The 21,270-nt window shown below is 43.7% G+C and overlaps 1 protein-coding gene across 3 annotated transcripts in view; it reads left to right on the top strand.

Annotated features, from left to right (window-relative positions):
* The window catches only part of ANTXRL (ANTXR like), a 66,772-nt gene that overhangs the window by 8,314 nt on the left and 37,188 nt on the right, over positions 1-21,270 (top strand). For all 3 annotated transcript variants that reach the window (XM_075423335.1, XM_075423336.1, XM_075423337.1), the window contains exons 2-10: positions 4,729-4,800; positions 4,928-4,999; positions 7,145-7,226; positions 7,330-7,363; positions 9,303-9,382; positions 9,494-9,562; positions 9,766-9,846; positions 9,950-10,010; positions 19,266-19,364. In XM_075423335.1, the coding sequence (XP_075279450.1) occupies positions 4,729-4,800; positions 4,928-4,999; positions 7,145-7,226; positions 7,330-7,363; positions 9,303-9,382; positions 9,494-9,562; positions 9,766-9,846; positions 9,950-10,010; positions 19,266-19,364 (650 nt within the window). The remainder of the gene's footprint in view (positions 1-4,728; positions 4,801-4,927; positions 5,000-7,144; positions 7,227-7,329; positions 7,364-9,302; positions 9,383-9,493; positions 9,563-9,765; positions 9,847-9,949; positions 10,011-19,265; positions 19,365-21,270) is intronic.

Raw genomic sequence — 21,270 nt, 5'->3', positions numbered from 1 at the left:
TTTCCTATGTTGTGGCTTGCTGACTCTCTTTGTCTCTTGTGTGATGGGAACAGAGCTCATGGAGCAGGGAGCACCCTTGCAACAAATGCCTCCTGTGGGTTTTTTCAGTTTGCATGGGCCTAATTCTGATCCCGGTTGCGTAGGTATGAACCTGGGGAGATTCTGCTGTTTCTCTGGATCCACTCCAGGTTTACCCCAGCAGAACCAGCAGCAGAAACAGGCCCTGAATAATTTTTGCAGTGCTCCAGCTACTGATAGCAGCTGTTTATTGCTTTGCATCTTCCTTTGCCATGAGAACTGTGTAACCTCCGAGGACTGAAACCTCACTGAAAGGCATGTGAACTGCGTGTGAGCTGTGGGTCACGATCCGCAGAGGTGTTTGGCTTGTGGGGCTTGATACTTTGCAGAGAGTGTCAGACTGACTGGGCTCCTTCAGTGAGGAAAGCGCAGGGAGGAAGCCCAGGGCTTGGCTGGGTGACGGCAGCCATTTTGATTGATGTGAGGAGTTGAACCAGGCTGCTCATGACTTAAAGTGGGAGAACTCTAAGGTGTGAGCCAACAAGATAGGTGTGGCTGTAACATAGTCTTTCTTTGCAGACAGCCACAGCACTGGCTTGGTGGATCAAGAGCTCAAACCTCCACAGCAGGATACATAGTGTTCCGTAACTGCACTGCTTCCCCTAGTTGCTAGTGAGGGTGGGCAAGTGTGTGTCCCATGCCCAGTGCTTCTTCTGCACAGCGCCGATCTCTTTCATGCTGCATTAGTCTTTCCTCATTATTCAGAAGTCTGGGTAGTTCCTCTGAAATCTTACAGGAGTGTATCACTTGATGGCCAAACAGGCCAGACAAGGCATCTGTGGTTGTTTACCGATGACACTTTGGGACAACGTTACAACTCTGTCTGAGGGTCCTGTTAGCACAGGTATGCTGATTGACAGGAGTTTGTTCTTAGTTACTGTAAGGTTCTAAGGGAAACAACAAAAGCACTGAAACTGCTATAAAAATCATGCTGTGTGGATGTCCAAGAATAACCTGTAGTGCAGAGCATCACTGAAAGACCCTGTGCTTTCTCTAGGCTTGGTAACTGTGGAGTTAAAAATGAGTATGGCTCTCAAGCATTGGCTATGGTCAGAAAGGAGCTTAGAGTATGCTTGGAGCCTCCCGCTTGCCGTGGGAAACCAAGGCAAAAACCTCCAGTCTGATCCAGTCATGGAGGGCAGCAAGTTAGTTTATGCTGCCAGCAGAAGAGATTCTGCGGTGTGAAAGAGAAGATCCCAAACAGTGAAATGCCTCAGTATTTTCAGTAGTGTTGGGCAGCTTCTCTTTGTCGGTGTTGGGCATAACATCTGACAGCATTTGGCAATTTATTATATAGTGTAGCGAATACTTTATTGTTGTATTTTTTTGTTTAATCTGTCATCAAAACTGCCATTGCTGGTGGTGTGGAGTCAGGCCTTTGGAGCAACAGATGAAACTATCAGGACAAACTCCAGAAGCCTCCAAAACACATATATATGAAACAGCAAATTAAAAGACTATAGAAACAGGGATATACAGAGGCGAGCTTGGGTGGGAGGGCGGGGAAGTCACGTTCTTCTATAAGCCAGGCCACCCCCACTGGTGTTCATGAGGGATTTGACATGACTGGCATTGGTGGCATTTGGGCATCATTTGCAGTGGGAGATGACGCACCAGGGCTTTGAAGAGTGTGGTGGGGAAAGTGGTTAAGTGCTGACCACTTCACTGATACTCTTTATATGGAATTTTGAAACAGTAACATTTTCTTACTAGTATTTCTGTCTGGCTTTGACACTTCCCAGCTGATAAGCAACAAGTGGGTGTAGAGTTCCTCCTAGGGGAGAAGGAGACCCACTGCCATGCTGAAGTACCTCTGATCAACAGGGTTGTAGCTCAGTGATGGAGTGCCAGGCACTCTGAGAGCACAGCACGCTTCCCATGAGGACTAGCCCATGACAGAGACCTCCTCAGCTTTTCAGAGGTGGGCATCTGTAGATTTATTACAACCAATTCTTAGTCTCACTGGCTGTACTCTTTCCAAGAAGGAGTGTTTCAATGTAGTCAGAGTACATGGAAGTGCACAGTATTAAGGTTATCTGTGCATTTTCTCTTTAAAAGTCTTCATATTTTTCCACTGTTAGAGGCTTATTATTTTCTTGAATATTCAGTGTCTAGGCTGTTTTACCAAGCTGTTCTTTGCCTGAGGGGTAGATAAAAAAAAAGGGGCGAGGGAGGGGGGAAGTAATCCCGACAGTCCTAAGAAGGTACTGGAAACAATGATTTGTTGCTGTTAAAAGAAAGTAGCAACAAATTTTCTTTATTTGGATTGCATCAGTGCCTCTGCAGCTGGCAGTAGAAATCTGATACTCACCCAAAATAGGTCAGTGTTTTCCAAGTAAGAAACTGTGGCTATTCTATGTAGGGACATGACTCCATTGGAAATTGGAGGAATTGAATTTCCTTCCTCAGAAGGAAACTGAAAGTGTCAAACTCCAGGAGGGAAAGAATGAAAAAGGAAGTTTTTAAGAATTGGGAGCATCTTGCATAGGTTCAAGGAAAATCTCTGAGTTCATCATGTTTAGAGATGTAGCCTGGGACTTTCAGAAAAATCCTGGAGAGTTATAGGTGTTGAACTGCCTCAGATCTCTTTTGGAAAAGCAGACCTTAAAGTGCATACCTTGCACCAGCAAGGAATATATTTTAATGATGAGAAAAGGGCTCATTTGCTAACAGTGCCATCACCTTTCATTGGTGCTGTTCACAAATATATAAACATGTCATTGCATAGCACGTACAAATCAGAGACTGTAGAGGATCCAGACCCTTGGTTTGAACAGGCCCTGATGCTTTGTTGCCCTCCCTCAGTGCCTGGCAATTGCTTCATTCTTTGATAACCAGTTTGTTCTGTGAATGAATCGTCAGTTCTCCAGAAGAACAGTGTGAAAGCTCAGGGTTACAGGAGCAAGCGTATTCCAGCTTATGTACTTCAGGGAGCTCCTTTCGGTCCTTGTCCCTTTATCTTTGCCCTTCTTCTGCACTCCACTAGTACTGTTGCAGGACAGGCAGTGCCATATTATATTTCACATGCAGCCTTCTGTATGCTGATCTGTACCTCACATACAGGGGCAGGAGCAACTGGCGTAGGGTGGCTTAGAAAGCCTAAAGTAGAACTGAGAATTGTAATACGGGATCATTTCCTCACTTTTTTTGTACATTTACACAGAAAAATACCTAACAGCAGTTAGAGGAAACCTACTGCTTTACAGTAGTTACATTTCAGAAATTTCTTACTTCTGTGTCTGAGCCCCTGTGATCCTTCTGTACATTATTTATCTTTCTGCCTAAGACACCTGATACATGAGTTTACCTGGCAAGGAAAGTAAACAAGCCGTTCTTTCATAAACACCACAGTCCTAGGAAGGCCTTTTAAAACCATTGAGTTCTCATGATTTTTAGCCTATACAATGGCTTGAAAGTGTATGGCATAGATCCACATGGCAGACGTCAGCTATCATTTACTGTAGAGATGCTGCGTGCAAGGCTCTGTTTGAGGTCTGTGTCCCACCAGACTGTGGGGGTCCCTAAGAATGTAAGACTAAGCAGAAAAAAGCCAGGAAGTGCCAGTAATGCAGTTTTATATGTTGGGAATGGCAGCACAAATGTGTAAGTTTGTGCATGTAACTGAGTTGCCAAAGTTTTCACAAGAAATCTGTAATGGAGCCAGGGATTGACTGTCCCTGATTCTAGACCAGTAAATTAGCTACGAGTACTATCCTTCACTTCTGAAGTACTTCAAAAGCTTTCTCTTTTGAAACAAACAGTAATCCATGGAAACATTCTCCCATGCATTCTGGGAGAATAGAAGATCAGTCAAGACTTTCTGTGTGGCAGCAAGGGGAGAGCTGTGCTCTAGGAAAGTAAATAATCTGCTAGCAGATGATTTAGTGAAGTCAAAATTAAACCGGAAGAAAGTATTTATATTTTATATTATAACAGGAACAAAAGCAGATGGAAGAGTGACTGAACTAGTTTCCAGATTGCATGGTAAACCATTTCAGACTTCTTTCTACTTCTTTTTGAGTCAGTGGGTTTTGCCATGATGGTTCTCTCCTACGAGGAGAGGCTGAGGGAGCTGGGCTTGTTCAGCCTGAAGAAGAGAAGGCTGCAAGGGGACCTAATAAATGCTTATAAATATCTCAAGCGCGGGTGTCAGGAGGACGGGGCCAAACTCTTTTCAGTGGTGCCCAGCAACAGGACAAGAGGCAATGGGCACAAACTGAAGCATAGGAAGTTCCATCTGAACATGAGGAAGAACTTCTTCCCTCTGAGGGTGACGGAGCACTGGAACAGGCTGCCCAGGGAGGCTGTGGAGTCTCCTTCTCTGGAGATATTCAAGACCTGCCTGGACAAGGTCCTGTGCAGCCTGCTGTAGGTGACCCTGCTTCGGCAGGAGGGTTGGACTAGATGACCCACAGAGGTCCCTTCCAACCCCTACCATTCTGTGATTTTGTGATTCTGTTCCTGTTACAGCTTCGAACACAACTGCTCCAGAAGCCTCAACATGGTTTAGCTGCCCCATCTCCATAGGCCTCTGTGTAATTTGTGTGCCTAACCACATTTGGAGTAGCCCAGGCTTAAAATTCAGAGTGGAACAAGGAATTTCACTGTGAAATAAGATTAATATAATCAATTATGGGGGATTTTTTTCAGATCTGGAAGTGTCAGAAATCATTGGACTGAGATTTACTCTTTTGTGGAAAGCCTAGCTGAGAAGTTCATAAGGTAAAGTTTTCTTAACATGATATTTTAGTTTGCTATTTATTTTTCCATTCACTGCTTCTTAGCAATTGAAAAACTGCTGAAGTAATCTGTGTATGTAACATGGATCTGGCTTGTTCTTCTGTTTCAGTCCAATGTTGAGGATGTCTTTCATCGTTTTTTCTTCACGAGGCACTACAGTCATGAAGCTGACAGAAAACAGGCAAGTACTCCCCACAACTTTTATCCAGAAATACCCTCCATCCCTCTTCTCAAGCAGCAAGTGGCCTCCAAACCGGAATTCAAAGGTCTGTCTCAGTCCTTAGTGTGGCACTAACTGAGGCACCGAGTGAAATCCTTCCCACCATTCCCAACTGGAAGAGGGCTTAGAAGACCTTTGGGTCTCCCATTACCATTTTGTTTTCAGCCTTTTAAAGAGAAAGGCAGCACTAGGCTGTCTGTTCTTTATTGCAGTATTTTGGGGGAACTGTTTCCAGATGGGGATTCATGTACATCCTCGTTATCCCCAGCTACCCAAATAAGGGCAGTTTCTGTGTAAGAGATCTCAGACCCTCAGCTGATGAGCAAAAGACCGCATGAAAGTCCCACAATGCCCTTCAAAGTGACCCAAAGCTCTGAACTTTATGCCAGCAGCTGGTTGTACCCAGTGCTGGAGCATGACCTCACCAGGCTGTTGCACCCCTCTCTGAGGCTGCTTTCAGACAGCACCTCTGCCAGAGGTGGTTTGCAAAGCCAAGCAACAGGCTTCTTAAGAAAAAGAGAGTCTGAGGCTGGAGCAAAATGCTTGTTGCCACCTGCACAATCAAATCCTCTTTTTAAAAAAAAAAACTAAACCAAAATAAAACCCTCCAAACAAACTCCCCCCAAAAACACCAGACCCCACCCACCCAAAACCACTAAAACAAAAAACCCAAATAATTTTGGATTTAATTTACTTCACACAGGGAAATCCCTGTCGTGGATGTGTTACAGAGTATTTTCTTTCACTTCAGCTTAACGCCTGTCGTTTTGCTACTGCTTCTGTCTGTGTGAGGGGGCCTCAGTACCACAGTGCACCTTATAAATAAAGGGAGCTGTGTAGCAGTCTTGAAAGAACAACATCCCCCTCTATTTTGTACTCCAGGGCCTCATCCAAAGCCAGAAATCCCACAGGAGTCTCGCATTCATGCTGGCTCCACTGAGTTTTGGCTCAGGTCTCCAGCTTGTACCTTGGTGACAGAGCTCAAACTTGCTTACTTCTCCCAGGTGGATTTGCTCTTTGGAATGTGGAAAGTAGAGAGGAACCCCGTGGCACCATGTTGAACATGGTATTAGAATGTTCTCTCTCCTAAATGCCTGGTCTCTGCATGGATCACCATGTGTGCCTTTTCAGCTTATTTTATACTTTGAAAGGGTAAAAATGTGCTTTTTGCCCTAAGGACATCCTCAATCTCATCTCGTGATTTTACCTTCATCCCACATAGATTCCTGTTTCCACTGTAGTTCGGGTTGTGCTGCTTAAAATGCCCAGTTGCAAAATGGAACTTAGAGAGGCTCTTGCTATCTTTTTAAAAAAAGAATGCCCCATAGCGTCTGGGGCTGATGCTTGGACTGCCTACATCTTGCCTGTTGAATATCAGTGCCTGATTTGCCTTATTTGTGTTCCATTAAATAATGAAAACTTTGCCAAGGATCAGGGTGTTTTAGTGATCAATTAAATTATTAATTTGCCTGAGAAATCCTCTTGGTTAACCGATATTTGTGGAGTAAGAAGCTGTGCAACAGGGATCATGGTATCAAAGTCCCTTTCTTATCAGGGAGCAATTTTAGGATAGGAAATTCTCATCATTCCCATCCTGTTCTCATATCTTTTGGCCTCTGACTTTATAATTGAAATGTCCTAATCTCAACTGTCCTGATGATTAGTTGAATATGGAGTTTTTATTTGTCCCATTTTTGTGACAGGGTCGTAAGCTTTTAAATTTGCATTCTGTCTGCAGTTTCTCAGAGTTTAATATCTGGCATCTGCTTTAATTCAGTCTTATGCTGAATGACAGTATATCAGAATGAGGGAGCAGGGACAGAACTGCACTCTTAAAATGTGTTAACCCTAACATTGTATCGTATGGCTGCATTTGGGCTCCCATGGGTGTTTGGCTGAAAAATTGTGTTTTCTGAAAAATCTTCGTTTCACCAATGTTTTAGCTGATGCGTGTGCACTCTGTGCAGTGTATTGACAGGGTCGCATAGTGTATCTGTGTTACAGGAATATGTCAACAACAAAAAAAAGAACTTTTAATAAAATTTTCTCCTGGTTTGTTTTTTTGTTTTTGTGGGGTTTGTTGTTGTTGTTGTTTTTTACCCAAAGGGAAGCCATAAGACGAGGGCTCGACATTCTTCAGTATGAAGTGCCTGGAGGAGACACGTTCATGCATGAAGGATTTAAAAGGGTACGCATCACGGTACCTCCTTTCTTTGATTTATATATATAAACTTTGCTTTGCTTGCTGCCAGTGTACTTAAGAACTAACAATGTTCTACACTTCGTTGCAGGCAAATGAACAGATTTACCACGAAACCTATGGAGGTATGTGTTGTATATCACTCATGTTATATATCTGCACTGAAGAGACAAGGATGATAGTTCTTTATATGACCTGCAGTAAACCCGCTGAGAGACGTGTTGGAGAAGGAATTGGTGTTACACAATCACTACATTCCATTTTGACTACAGCCCTACTTTCAAATGCGTGATTCATGGTTTATTAAGACCAGAGGACACCAGTATAATCTGACCCAGTGCAGAATATAGACCAAAGCACTGGAGCCACAAGTGCCTGTCCTGCACCCAGGAGACAGGAATACCCAGATTTTCCTGCACCCTTGTGTCCTGATACACTCAGCCCAGTCTGCCTTGTGCACCCAAGTCCTCATTCTCATTAGTGTAGGTATGAATGCAATCAACTGAGTTTTTTTGCATCAGTGTGAATGATTTGGGGTCAGATTCTGAGTTTGTAAAATGAAAATTTCACTAAATTTCAAGGAGGAAATGTGTTTGTATTTTTTGTCTGTGCAAAAAGAAGGCCTAATTAGTTAAACTGAACACTTCTTGCCTGGTTTGTGCCCTGGTGTGAGGTTGTTCTCATTTGTGGGCTGATGGTCTCTTTGGAAGATGGAGAAATGGGTCAGTGCCTTTTTAATAAAATAGGCTGTGAGTGTAGAGTGTTCAGCAGCAACTCTGTGTGGCTTCTCAAGCACTTCTGCTAGTGAAATCAAGAGTCCTGAGGAGTGCAGCTGAAAACTATTTTACCTCTTCATAACGTATAACTAAGAACTATTCAACTATTCTATAAGTTGATTAGGAAGGAAAAAGGCGTAGATGAAATCTGGATTCATAAGCTAAAATATCAGGGAACAAACAAGTGTTCAAAAGAAGACAAAATATTATCTCCAATTTTTCAGCCTTTTTCAAGCATGCTGAGCAGAAAAAAAATGAGGAATACAGGAATCCAAGCTATTGCCCCCCTCCCCCCAAGTTGCAGGTCATTTTTTAAAGATTTGTGTCTGTGTCTGACATGACATGGGAAGGACTGTATGGCATAAGAAACCTGTCAGAACTGATCAGTCTGTAATTTCAGACAGTATGGGGAAGGACACTTGAAATTGTAACAGATTCTTTTGAAAAAATAACAAATACTTCCCCGAAAGTAACATGTATGTGTATTAGTTACTTAAGAACTATTGAAGCAGAATGGTCGATTGAGCCACGGTTTGCATATTAATTCAGTTTAATTTTGTTAACATGTTGCATTTTTCTAGGTAGTATTGTATCCTATACTGCATTACATATATAGCTATACAAAGTCTGTGCAATCTTTTTACTCAAGCTTAGGTGGGATATGAAATGTCTTACCACAAGACGTGAATTTTCTCCAATCCACCTGATCTTAAGGTTTGCACATGCTCAGAATTCCTGTGAACTTCACAAACAGCTCTTGTTGCTCAAGAAGTACAAGACTGAAACCCCCTATAGAAGCACATTTCATGCCATGTTTGGTGGGGTTGCTCCTTGAAAGTCTACTTGAGGGGAACATAGGATGACAGCAAAGCTCCTTTTGCAGCAGTATCTCCTACCACAATCTCTGGGCAAGGTTTGTGTAGACATATTTGTCAAGAGAAGAGAGGAAACCCTCTCTTGGATCCATTCTGCAACTTCTGCATGCAAGAGGTATAGATATAATCTTGGTGGGTGCTAGATTTTACTCAGAACAGAGAAGTTTGTGAGTGGACCTTGTTAGAGCAGTACCCCCCTTCACTGGTGCACAGGTTTTTGGCTTATTGCATGCTATTATGCATCTGACCTTCAGCTGGTATATTGCCATTAAAATCCATACAAATCAGGCTGAGGGTCTGGCCTTAGTTTTGCATTTATTTGTCAACAAAAAGGAATACCTCACTTCAAACTTTCTTTTGATTGCTGAATCTTGTGTCATACATGTGCAATCTGTTAACTATCTTCCATGTAGGAGTTCGGACCGCTAGTGTGATTATTGCTTTGACGGATGGAGAATTGCAAGATGTTCAGTTTTATTATGCAGAACAAGAAGTAAGTCACCTTCACGTTTACCCAAACTAGCTTATGTCAAACCTGTAGGCATTTACTGATGGCTCCACTGATTGTATGGCTTTGCAATAAATGGCAATTTTTTTTTTTTAGGCCAACAGAGCCAGAAGCTTTGGAGCTATTGTTTATTGTGTTGGAGTGAAAGATTTCAATGAAACTCAGGTAACTCTGCTTGCTTTACTCTTGTTTTGTTTTTCTGTTATACTAGTGCACAAGTAGCAGCATCAGATGAAGGCATTTATTTAATTACTTGAGGCATAAATCATTTCATGTCAGTATGATGTCTTTTAGCAAGTATGAAAGGGCCCAGTTTTGTTCACTGTAATTTTGTTTTCCTCATGGTTTATGATTGTCTTCCTTTGCAGCTGTCAACAATTGCTGACAGCATCGATCATGTTTTTCCAGTTACGGGAGGCTTTTATGCCCTGAGAGGAACTATTGATTCCGTAAGTTGGGTATTCTGAAACCCAGAAAAGAGCACCCTTTCCTGTAATAATAAAGCATAGATTAAAAACGATTGCCAAAAATGTTATTATCTAAATCTTTTAGATTCTCAAGAAATCTTGCATTGAGATCCTAGCTGCTGAACCATCAAGTGTTTGTGCAGGAGGTAAGTTTCCACAAGAACAAAGTGATAAGACAAATGAATGACAGTGATGAAATGTCAGTAACTACCTAATGTGGTATTGGAGCTGAAGCCGGTGGATGTGTTGGAGCATCCCCTCAGGCCACAGCTAAAGCCCTGCGTGCTCCTTGTCACTTGAGGAAAAAATTTGTGCCGATAAACACATAGCTGCTGCAGCTGAATGCCGGCTTGGAGAGTTGTCTGAGGTAGCACTCAGGGAATTAGGGATACTACTTTTTAAAATATCCAAGAGAAGGAGGAGACAGAAGTGATGTTAAGACAGACCGCCACATGCGCTTTAGGGTCTAGAGGTGATGTCTTGCAGATTTCTGGAAAGACTGCATTCCTGCAATCTGCTAGGACTCCTCAGCAGTTAGAACAAGATTTTGCAAAACATTCACATAAATTTCAGGTTTATTGAACCAGATATAATTAACTCTATAGGCCGAGGTACCTTACGTGTTTTCCAAAGTGCTAATGTTTTACTTATTCGCAGTGAAAGAACCATTAGTGTATATGGTAAACATAAAGAATCCCCAGAGGAGCTGTTGATAACTTGGATTTGTTCTGGTTTACGTTAGCAATTCACTTGCTGTGTTTTTCTCTACTTAAGAGGCTATTGCAGCAGAGTAAGAGTGACACCATAAGTTTTCTGGGAGGTACAGTTTACAGCATGGTTATTTAGATCTGGTGTTTACTGTCTTTTGTTCATTTCCTTATACACTGTAAAAATGAGCATGTAAAACTAAAATAGCAATGATGCTTGAAAGCTGACCTTGAAAACAGATAAAAATAGGCAACTCAGGAAAAATCTAATCAATATCAAAGAAAAGGGAAACGGTTCACTCTTCATTTGCACATGTCAATCACAATATGATCTTGCCCTGCATATTTAAATTTAAAATGAAATATCCTTGTATCTTTTGAACTATTCCTAAATATATAATTGTGGACGTTTGTGATAAGATCTTCTCTGTGGAAAAATTTAAAAAGGAATAATTTTGCTTTTTAAAATATTCTTGTGGAGTTGATAAAAAAAACAATGTTAAAGCTTTGTCAATTCAAAGATTTTTTTTTTTATTTCAAAGATTCTGAAATTCTTTCTTTTTTTGCTTGCTTACTTTATATCAGGAAATTTTTTGTGCAACGGCTGCTTGCAAGCTTTTCTGTTCACCAAAAATTGCATTTGGCCACATGAAAATGTGAGTGTTCCAATAGGAAGGACTTCAGTAGTATTCTTGTAATTGTTTGGGACAACGTTAGGAATACTGGAAAGTTGAATTTGAAACCATGGAAATTTGAAAATATATTTCTAAAGCATTTGAGAAAATAAATTTTCAAGAAAGGATTTGCTTTTCAAAATGGATATTTTTCAGCAAAAAGACAGATTTCTCCTTTTTCAAAAGGAATTAGTTCAATTCCTGGTTTGTGAGTTCGAACTACTTCATTTATTGCCAAGCTTGGTACGTAACTAGTTTATCACAAATGTGATTAAAAATACACAAGAATACTTAGAAATAGATTCCCTTTCTTAAGAAAAGAAAAGAAAATTGTTGCATTACTTGCATCTATAAAAGGGCTTCAGTGTCCTTGTGGCTTTCAAATCAGAACAATATAAAGTTGACCATGAGCCAGCAGTGTGCCCTGGTTGCTAAGAAGGCTAGTGGCATTCTGGGGTGCATTAAGAAGAATGTGGCCAGCAGGTCGAGGGAGGTTGTCCTTCCCCTCTACTCTGCCCCTAGTGAGGCCCCATCTGGAGTACTGCGTGCAGTTCTGGGCTCCCCATTTCAAGAAAGATGAGGAGCTACTGGAGAGAGTCCAGCGGAGGACTATGAAGATGATGAGGGGACTGGAGCATCTGTCCTATGAGGAAGGGCTGAGGGAGCTGGGCTTGTTCAGCCTGAAGAAGAGAAGGCTGAGAGGGGACCTTATAAATGCTTATAAATATCTTAAGGGTGGGTGTCAAGAGGACGGGGCCAGACTCTTCAGTGGTGACCAGCAATAAGGGTCAATGGGCACAAACTGAAGCACAGGAAGTTCCATATGAATGTGAGGAAGAAGTTCTTTGCTTTGAGGGTAACAGAGCACTGGAACAGGCTGCCCAGAGCAGTTGTGGACTCTCCTTCTCTGGAGATATTCAAGACCCACCTGGACGAGGTCCTGTGCAGCCTGCTGTAGGTCACCCTGCTTCGGCAGGGGGGTTGGACTAGATGATCCCCAGAATTCCTTTCCAACCCCTACTGTTCTGTAATTCTGTGATAAACCAGGCAGAACAATTTTCTGTGTATTACTGCTGATTTAGCAAAATACTGGCATTTGTTTCCCTTAAATTCTGAACATTGTTCTGTCCCTGTTGACAAAGCCGTCCAGCAAAGTCTGGCACAGGCGTGGTGCTGAATCACCAGCGCATGAAAACTTGGATCTTGTGTGCTTGAAAGCTTTGCTTATAGCAGCAGGCAGCTTGAAAACAGGAGGAAACCAAAACTGCAGCACTGAATGGTGCATACTGTTGTTGTGGGTTAAATGTTCTTTAGCACCAAGAATTAGGCCTGTAATAGCTTTTATTGTGAGTCAGTCCTGCAAGCCTTATCCAAAATGAACTCCTGCAAGAGGTTTTACAGTGTGAGGCTGCAAATCTTTACACTTGTGCTTGGCTTTTTATCACAGAATCACAGAATCACAGAATGGTAGGGGTTGGAAGGGACCTCTGTGGGCCATCTGGTCCAACCCTCCTGCCGAAGCATTATCTCACTTATTTCAGCATAGCCGGAGGTTCATCACCGCTGTCTCCTGGAGGGAATCTTCTGGGACTGAACTTTTTTCATGGTAGTGTGAATCCAGATCCTGAATCCAAGTAGCTGGACAGTGAGATACAGTTCTACTCTGTATATAATGTGATTTTTTTTTTTTTTTTTTTAAAGTACTTTGTTGGGACTTTAGCACAAAAAGTACTGAAGCCTATGAAGTAATCTCAGAATTTTAATGCTTTTTAAGTTTAGATAATTATTAATACAGTTTACTGTAACATATAGGTAAAATATATAGCCATTGAATCATATGTAAAAAATATATATACACCTGCATTTAGAAATGGCTGAATTAGAACATAATATTTTCTAGAAATGCAACATTCCTCCCCCTTTTTTCTAAATGAGGAATTCTGTTTGTTTTTCTAAAAAATATGTAATTCAAATTTGCATTTCAAAGTGTTGGTTGAAAAACAGTAGACCTTTTGAAAGAGTGCAATATGTTATCACATTATCCAGCAAAGAAGCTTGTTTGTTTACAGCCTTGAAATGTGGCTCTGTCAATACTTTTTGCATGAAACTTACCTGAGTGAGGTGATAATAACTTTGGCTTTTATTCAGCGTTATTACTAATTTTTAGAATCTGATACGAGATCATGAGGGCTTTCTGTTGCTTGGTGGAAGCCAGTCACGATCAGGGCTTAGAGCAGACTGACCCACTCCTTGTAACTGTTCTTGCAACTCATAATTGCCACTGTGCTGGTGATTACTTCTGATCTCAGTTTCATTTTTGACTTGACAGAGGTTTAGTAAAATGCTGATGAAAAAATTTCCATGTGGTGACAATTCTAGTTGGGACTCTGGCTCACTGTGACGCAGCTGTCTCGCAAGTCCATTTACAAATTGATCTCGTCACATTGTGACAGCTATCTGATGCTTAATGCTTTTTGACTCTGCAAATTCATCATCCCCAATGTGGAGCAATGTAGTTAGGTCCTTCCTGTTCCCTCTGATTTAAAGTGACCAATACATGCAGCCTGTAAACAGGCTATCAGTGCTGAATTGGAGGTGCCTCATATTCAGTTTGACAGCATCATTGCTTTGATTATGCTTATGGCACGCAGATGTGATTGAAAGATTTTGTTGGATGTGGCATCTTACTGGCCACATCAACTACCAGGTGTGGATGCAAGCCGTCAGCTTCTCATCAGAGTCATACAAGCGAAGCCGACAGCGCAGCCAGCACACACCAGCTTCAGCCTACCATCTCGCTGCCAGCGCCGCCCGGTTATTTCAGTGCTGACCTTTTTCCCTTCGCTGTCTTGTCAAAAGCTGCAATCTGCGATCTGACAGTAACTAAGGAAGAAAAGGACGCAGCCAGAACCAGGGCACAAAATTAAATGGAATTAGCCATTTCAACAGACCATCATCCAGAACACATTAATGCTATGGAGCATCCGAAGGGGCAAGCTTCTTAATAGCAACAACCAAATCCAGCACCAGCTGTTTATATTTCTGTGCAAGTCTGGTTTTGAAACTATGATGTCAGCTTGTGTCGGTGAACAGGTTTACCACCCAGTCAGTTATTCACGACTGACTGTGCAGAGTGGCATTGACGATGAAAAGAAGGGCAGGAGAGGTAAACTGTCTTGCCAAGACTAACTCCTAGATATAGCTTTTACCTTCGATGTTTTGTGCTGAAAGTCTCTTACTTGCTGCATCTTTTTAAAGCTACTGAAATAGTTGTGAATTAAGCCTTTGTGGCTGCTGCCTGTTAAGACCATTAATCTGGGGTGGGGTGGGGGTGGGGGGAATCTAAGTGCAATTTTATTTCAGCAGGCTTCTTATTATAATATAGAATCGAGAGAAAAAAAGAAATTATCATCTTAAGTGGGTGTTCAAGTTACTGTGGAGTGGGCTGGCTACAGGCAAGTCTGGGGTAATGCGTGGTCCAAGGCAGGTAGTTCTGGCGGGTGAACAGAGGCCCAGTTGCCCTCAGGCCTGGCCATGACTCTCAGCTCTGCTGGCAAAGAAAGGGAACGTTGTCAAGAATAACTCTCAGCATATCAGCTGGGTTAGATGTGGAATGGCTCAAGGCATGGATCAGACTTAGAGTAACTCCAGATTCTTACTGGAGTAAGTAGAAGCTGAATCTGACCTATAGTCCATTTTTCATAGAATACTAGAATAGCGTGGGTTGGAAAGGACCTTTAAAGGTCATCAAGTTTAACCCCCCTGCAGTGAGCAGGGACATCTACCACTAGGTCAGGTTACTCAGAGCCCCGTCCAACATGGCCTTGAATGTTTCCAGGGATGGGGTATCTACCACCTCTCCGGGCAACCTGTTCCAGTGTTTCACCACCCTCATGGTGAAAAATTTCTTCCTTATATCCAGTCAAACTCTGCCCTCTTTTAGTTTAAAACCATTACCCCTTGTCCTATTGAAATAGGCCCTGATAAAAAGTTTGTCCCCATCTTTCCTACAGGCCCCCTTTAAGTACTGAAAGGCCGCAATAAGGTGTCCCCGCAGCCTTCTCTTCTCCAGGCTGAACAACCTCAACTCTTTTCAGCTTTTCCTCACAGGAGAGGTGCTCCATCAGTCTGATCATTTTTGTGGCCCTCCTCTGGACCTGCTCCAACAGCACCATGTCTTTCCTGTGCTGAGGGCTCCTGTACGCAGGACTCCAGGTGGAGTCTCACCAGAGAAGAGTAGAGGGGCAAAATCACCTCCCTCGACCTGCTGGCCACGCTTGTTTGGATGCAGCCCAGGATACAGTTGGCCTTCTGGGCTGCGACCACACATTGCCGGGTGATGTCCAGCTTTTCATCCATCAGTGCGCCCAAGTCCTTCTCAGGAGGACTGCTCTCAATCCCTCCATCTCCCAGCCTATATTGATAGTGGGGGTTGCCCTGACCCAGGTGCATTTTATTTGTTTAAAGTGCCCTCCACCCACAGTGGGAACCAGGAGGTATAACCCTTGCCTTAACAAAGATGCCAGATTCTGATTCTGGCTTTGTGTGTTTGGCTCTTGATGTGCTCAGCGAGGTCTCAAATTTGATGATCTTTCTTCAGCAAAGTGCCAAAGTATGTGTTTCACTTTAATATGCACTCCAGTAGATATTTTCTTTTTCCTCTCCCAAAATATCTTCTCCGATTCCCGTGTTCCTTGCAGCCTGTATCAGTTCAGAGCACTACTCTAAGTGAAAGTTACTATGAGGAAAACCATAGTGTGGGTTTCCAGTGCTTGACTGTAACTTGTGCATGCACTTGTCCAATTTGTTTGGAGTTGCATTAGACCTTGATATAGTGAGAATGTGTGTTTGGCAAGAATAAGCTGCTTGTACGGAAAAGTTAAAGCACTCCACGTCCTCATCCTAGCTTGCCTTGCAGCAACTTAATAGTGAAGAGCAGGCAGACTAAGCTGAGTATGCATTTCAGCCACCTTTGGGCCTCGTGTAGTGTTGTCCAATAACAAGTCCTTCCTCCAAAGCATACAAATAACATGGCAGTGCATCATATGAAATGTTATCAAAAGCCAGAACTCATATCACTAAAACTGAGGTATGGCTCGCTGCAATCATATCAACATTGTTTTCCTCTCATTTTTAGTGTGTTGGTCAAAGTGTAATTGATAATGCATGTAGACTTGTTCGTGGTTTTACTTGCTGCTAGTGGAGAGCTTCTGTGGAGTTTATTCTAGATTTTTCGATGTGTAACTTGAAGATTAATTGGTCCTGTGTTGTGCTGGTATCCCTCTGGTATTGGGCTGGTCTCAAATGCTGCTCAGTGGCCGGTATAAGCAAGATCTGTGGAGGATTCAGTGGAAGCAGGAGATGTACCTGTGAAAGTGCAGCTTCTGTGCTGTCACTCGCTGTGTGCCATGGGTCTTGGCTGTCAGCTGGCTTCTTGTGTGTAGCATCAGAGGGAGTTTCAAAAATACATTTGGCGTGGAACAAATTTGTAATGTCTCTCCGCCTGCCTGCATTGAAAATGTTGTCTCTGTGATCAGTGTAACAGCTACAATGCATTTTGTGACCTAGAGGGAAGCTTCCCTTGCCACTTTCCCCCTGGTGCATCCTGTGCATAGTTTGGCAATTTGGGCTGGCCCCAAGAGGAAGCAGACTGTGACTTGGTGCTGGGCTCTGCCTGTGTAAGGTAAAAGGGAATGAAGAGCAGCAAACAGTTGTGTCGTGCTGTTATCAGTGCTCTGAGAAGCGTTACACATACAGATTAGTAAGAAATAATTTTAAAAGCTTGCTGTGGAGAAGCTGAGAAACCAAACCAGGCTTCTTAATACCTTCTTCCTCAAATTATCTTTCCTGTTTCTAACTGTCGTGGGTACACTGACTCAAGGGTGTTTCACGACAGATATAAACTCACCACTTGTCTCTGTCCCTTCCCTTCTGCATATTTCTATTCCCAGCAGATCTCAGCCAGTCAGATCACCTTACTGATCTCTCTGGCAACAAACAGAGGATTATTTATCAGGTATGTGAGCAAGCTCAGTGCACTGCAACATGATCAGTAGTGCTAACAGTGGAGGGCATGTGCAGTTGGGATCTCGCTTCTGACAGTACCCATCCTAGGCTGGCTTTACTCAGATGTGAAACAGCTTTATGGGTAAAAAGGCCATTGAAAGGTTGGCTGAAAAAACTGACAATACTTTTTCTACTTGAATGAACAAATCACTGTTGCTTATCACAGTAATGACAAAAATCATAGGTGTCCCACTGCCCCACCATCAGGACTGAAGCAACAGAAGTTGAGAGCAGCTGAAGGGCAGGTTTAGGGGCGCTTGGTCTGGCCAGCAGACAGTGTGTCTGATGTGGCAGGTCACTTCTTGTGCTACTGGTGGTTTCTGCTGCTGGGGCCAGTGTGTGGGGGAAGAGCACAAAGAAAAGTGCAGCACCTGGGTCTTTAGTTATTCCCATGTGCACCAGATGCTAATGGGGCTGTGCACAGGCTCAGTTCTTATATGGGCTGAAAGATTGTATTTTTCCAGGACTTGTACCAAATGCAAACCTTCCTCACCGATTCACAGGGGAGCATTGAGGGGAGTCCTGTTTGTCTGCATCTGTCATAGAATCATAGAATCGTTTAGGTTGGAAAAGACCTTTAAGTTAATCGAGTCCAGCCATAAACCTAACACTGCAAAGTCCCACTAGATCATGTCCCGAAGTGCCACATCTACACGTCTTTTAAATACCTCCAGGGATGGTGACTCAACCACTTCCCTGGGCAACCTGTTCCAAGTCTTGATAAGCCTTTCAGTGAAGAAATTTTTCCTAATATCTAATCTAAACCTTCCCTGGTGCAATTTGAGGCCGTTTCCTCTTGTCCTATCGCTTACTACTTGGGAAAAGAGGCTGACACCCACGTCACTCCAACCTCCTTTCAGTTAGCCATAGGGAGCACAAAGGTCTCCCTTGAGCAGCCGGTCACAAGTGATGTTCCCCAGGGCTCAGTACTGGGACCAGTTCTGTTTAACATCTTTATCAATGATCTGGATGAGGGGATCGAATGTACCCTCAGTAAGTTTGCAGATGACACCAAGCTGGGTGGGAGTGTCGATCTGCTCGAGGGTAGGAGGGCTCTGCAGAGAAGTCTGGACCGTCTCTATCAGTGGGCCAAGGCCAACTGTGTGATGTTCAGTAAGACTAAGTGCTGGGTCCTGAACTTGGCTCATAAGAGCCCCATGCAATGCTACAGGCTTGGGGAAGAGTGGCTGGAAAGCTGCCTGGCGGAAAAGGACCTGGTGGTGTTGGTTGACAGGCAGCTGAACATGAGCCAGCAGTGTGCCCAGGTGGCCAAGAAGGCCAACGGCATCCTAGCTTGTAACAGGAATAGTGTGGCCAGCAGGAGTTTGGAAGTAATCAGGCCCCTGTACTCGGCACTGGTGAGGCCACATCTCAAATACTATGTTCAGTTTTGGGCCCCCCACTACAAGGACGAGATGGAGTTGCTGGAGCTTGTCCAGAGAAGGTCAACGAAGCTGGTGAAGGGTGTAGAGAACAAGTCTTACGAGGAGCGGCTGAGGGAACTGGGGTTGTTTAGCCTAGAGAAAAGGAGGCTGGGGGGAGGCCTTACCTGAACAGAGCTGCTGCTGAAAGCCAAATGCCATCTGCTTTGGAGGTAGGAGGAAGGACTGGTGCTTATAGTTAGCAAAGATGTCTGGCCCAAAAGCCAGGGAGGAGCCATGAGATGACATCAGCCATGTCAGGCTCACAGTACTACTGTGGTACCGTTAATTAAGGCTTCGAGGGTCAGTGGAATGCTTGCGGGAGCAGCCTTGAGATGATTGTTGCTCTGTGAAGCACCGGTGCCACTATGTCACTCCTGGCCGTTGCTGCTGAATATTGAGAGTGTCAGTGCAAATGTTTTGATTCGGGTATAGGGCAGAGAAGAGCCATTGTCATGTTGTACTTCAGATCACTCTGGAAAGAAATGCTGTATTTGAGCTATTTTTCATAACTTTCCTGTTTTTACTTACAGAATCCTTTCAGGTTGTGGTAAGAGGCAACGGCTTTTATCATGCAAGGAATATCGACCAGGTACTCTGCAGCTTCAAGCTCAATGACAGCCTTACTATCAGTAAGTTTGTAGGCTGATGGATTCCAGTGCCCCCTGTGGCTGTGACACCTTGTGGGTGACAGGTGACACAGCCCACCTCTCGTCCATGTTGGGGGAGCCCTTGCAGTGGAGAGAGCTGGGTAGTGACCTACACCTAACAGAAGCTTGAAATTCATCCTTTTTCAATCCTGTGACCTGTGGGCATTGTGTTGTGAGGGCTTACATGGGGCGTGCTGCTGCCCAGTGAATGTCAGCATAATTGTAATGATGCACGTAGGTTATGCATACAGCCAGTGAAGACTGGTTGTCAGGTTTCAAGAGGGAGAAATAAAATTGTTCCCCATTCCCTTGTTCATCAACAGTAAAAAGAAATAATGCTATCTTGATCACTTGGTGGTGTCTTTGGACTATTTATTCACCAGTTCAGGAGACACTCACCATAAAGCAGGGCCCTCCTAGCCCTGTTCCATTCCTCTCTGATGCCAGTTGCTGGTCTCATCACAGAGAGCATGTAACGTGGAAACTCCCTGTCATCCTTGTGCTTAAACAGGGTCTTTTGTTTGCTGTCTCAGCAGCCAGGCAAAGGACTGAATGGCCAAAAAAGATAGAGTGTCCATTTTCTCAGTAGTCTTCTCTTATTCCCGAGAAGCAGTGTATGTCTGGCAGGGTGAAGCACAGCGTGGGGAGGGGAGCTTTGCTCCTTTTCTGTATGTGCTACCCTTGTTGGCTGAGCACAGTACGGGCTTTCATATCCTGTCACGGTCAGGCTGGTGCCTTCCCTAGCAATGAATTCACTTACAAGAGGGAGTACATGAATGGCTCCTTCATTTCCCATCCTGGTTGCCTTCATGGAGGCTGCATTAAATAAACTCTGGTGGTCTTGCTCTCTTTCCACTTACAGATGGCCTTTGCCAGGGATTTGTTGCTTGTGGTTTACCAGGTAGACAGACTTTTGTTTTTTTCTTCCTTGTCCCTAATGCACTGACACCTTGACTGGACTTCACAAAGTGAGTGCTGACCCAGGCTTGGAATTGCATAGGAGGAAAACTGCCCTAATTCTGTATCTCCTCTGTGCTGTGTTCTCCTTGGCGTAGGTCTGCAACAGATATTGTGATGAGACACTGATCTATGCTGGCTGGCTTTTTTTCTTCAAGCTAGCCCTAAAACATATCACTATAATTTCCATGGTCTCATCTCCTTCAGGTGTGCTTGGGGTGGGTGAAGCATGAAGGAACAACTCTCATATCTGTTGTTGCTCAAGTTAATTTTTTTTTTCCTCGGTAGAAAGAGTAATCGAGCCTGTAAGGTTTAAATAAGCTGGCAGCTTTTACCAGCCCTTAATTCACTTGTGTTGGACTTTCATGGACCAGTCTTTCTCTGGACTAGCACCTTAGCTGCTTTGTTGGGCCATTTAGAGCTAAGGGGCCATCTCAGCAGTGATTTGTCTGCTTTTGTGCCTCAGCTTACTCACTTTTAGTAGAGTGGCATTGCAGGGTTACTGCTGGGCCTCATATTGGTGTTCATGAGACTTGACTTTCTGGATATTGCTTCTGAAAGCAACAAGATTAGCATGGCTGCCTCTTGGAGCAGCAGAGTGCAGGGAGGCAGGAAAACACCTGTGGCCTTGCTTTTGGCTCTGCCTGCACCAAACCCCTATAAACATTGGCGGCTTCCAGATGAGCTGCCACAGAGGGGAGGTTGGGGACAGGAAAAGCAGCAGCAAGTGCAGGACAGGTCCTCACAGTAACATCAGTCATGACACCTCTCTGCCTGTCTCCCGTAAATGACCAACCGTGGGGGGAGGTTTTGCCTCTGGTGTCTGTCCACTTCAATTCCACCCCATCACTGTTCTTCCTTTTCCCTGGGCTCCAACAGTGCAGCCTTGGCTTCTCCTATGTGTGTGTTTGAAATTGGGTAGGCAAAAATT

The sequence above is a fragment of the Opisthocomus hoazin genome, chromosome 6 (assembly GCF_030867145.1).
Source record: "Opisthocomus hoazin isolate bOpiHoa1 chromosome 6, bOpiHoa1.hap1, whole genome shotgun sequence".
Classification (NCBI taxonomy): Eukaryota; Metazoa; Chordata; class Aves; order Opisthocomiformes; family Opisthocomidae; genus Opisthocomus; species Opisthocomus hoazin.
The sequence above is the reverse complement of the archived record's forward strand: the minus strand, read 5'-3'. Positions and strand labels throughout refer to the sequence as shown.